The sequence below is a fragment of the Naegleria gruberi genome (genome assembly GCF_000004985.1).
Source record: "Naegleria gruberi genomic scaffold NAEGRscaffold_1, whole genome shotgun sequence".
Taxonomy (NCBI): Eukaryota; Heterolobosea; class Eutetramitea; order Acrasida; family Naegleriidae; genus Naegleria; species Naegleria gruberi.
This window is the reverse complement of record NW_003163326.1, coordinates 604,597-605,880: the sequence shown is the minus strand read 5'-3', so window position 1 is coordinate 605,880 and position 1,284 is coordinate 604,597. Positions and strand designations below refer to the sequence as shown.

Sequence of the window (1,284 nt, the reverse complement as noted above, 5' to 3'; positions counted from 1 at the left end):
GTAGTTGCAACTATTAGAAGGAGAGTATATTAATATCCAATATCTATCCCAAACCGCTTTTTTTGGATATGGCTTTTTAAAAAGGACAATCTGGTTGAATTTTTGGCTTGGCTTTTTGGATAAATCTCTGTTTTTAAATCCACAAAATAATAAAATAATAAATTAAGACAAATAGATTAAAAGTTCAAAGATTGAGACACCACTTAACTATCCCACTAATCCATTGTTGTCTTATAATAATAACAAGTACTTTTTGTAATTGCTGTCAATAATATCCAACTAGAATCTCCATACTGATTACACTTACTGATGATGACAAAAAGAACACCTCAACAACGAGTGTACTATAATATCCAAAATTCCTCTCTAACCGTAAATTTTAAATAAACACAAATCATATAAAATTGTAAAAAACTAAAAATCCAAATTTATAGGTTTATCAACAACATAAAGTGTCGTTTCTGAAATACTGTAGATCTAAATTCGAGTTTGAATATAATTTTTGTATATTTTTACAATTTATTTTGTTGTGATATGAGAATTGATTTGGGGTATTTTATTGTTTTGATAAATTATTGGGTGAATATATGTGAACAAAAATTATATTTATCTATGTTAGAAAAATCATTTCTCTTTTATTCTTCATCATACTCCTCATCATGTTTTTTACTTATCTCTTTATCAAATCCCATTCTCACTACATCCTTTTCATCATAATTCCTCGCAAATTCATTTATCTATTCAGATTAAATTTTTTACCCCTTAAAAGTGATTTTCTATTCTTCATTTTACTTGAGTTTTTCGATGATTTCTTCTTAAAAACTGTGTTTCATTTTTTTCTGTCTACAGATTTCACATATTATAAACAACAAAAGGTTTAGCATTTGCTATTACAATGTCTGATAATGTGATAATGTGTGTCGTTTGTTGCCTGTTTGAATTGGCAGTAATTAAAATAGAAATTTATTAGTATTTCAATGAAAAATACGAATTTTCATACATGTGGTGGATATGTTTGTCAAACATCAATTAAAATATATATATATGTGTATATATATATATTTCAAATATCATCATTTTACTACTTTCAGCTTTTAATGTTAAAAACATAAATAAATTTCCGGTGTTTATTACAACTAGGTAGAACTGAACTACTAAAATACGTTTCTGTCAATAGAAAATTCAGATGATCTATTAATTGCTTTCAAAATCAATCACTAATCGCCTTGGCATTAGCAGTGCTTTAAATTTAAAAAATTAAATAAACACACAAATCATATATAA

The 1,284-nt window shown here is 25.8% G+C and overlaps 1 protein-coding gene across 1 annotated transcript in view; it reads right to left on the bottom strand.

Annotated features, from left to right (window-relative positions):
- Positions 1 to 635: 635 nt before the first annotated feature.
- NAEGRDRAFT_61313 (uncharacterized protein) overlaps positions 636 to 1,284 on the bottom strand; it is a gene marked incomplete at both ends in the record, with an annotated part of 3,302 nt that continues 2,653 nt past the window's right edge. The window contains one exon of the mRNA XM_002683089.1: positions 636 to 737. Within this exon, the coding sequence (XP_002683135.1) occupies positions 636 to 737 (102 nt within the window). The remainder of the gene's footprint in view (positions 738 to 1,284) is intronic.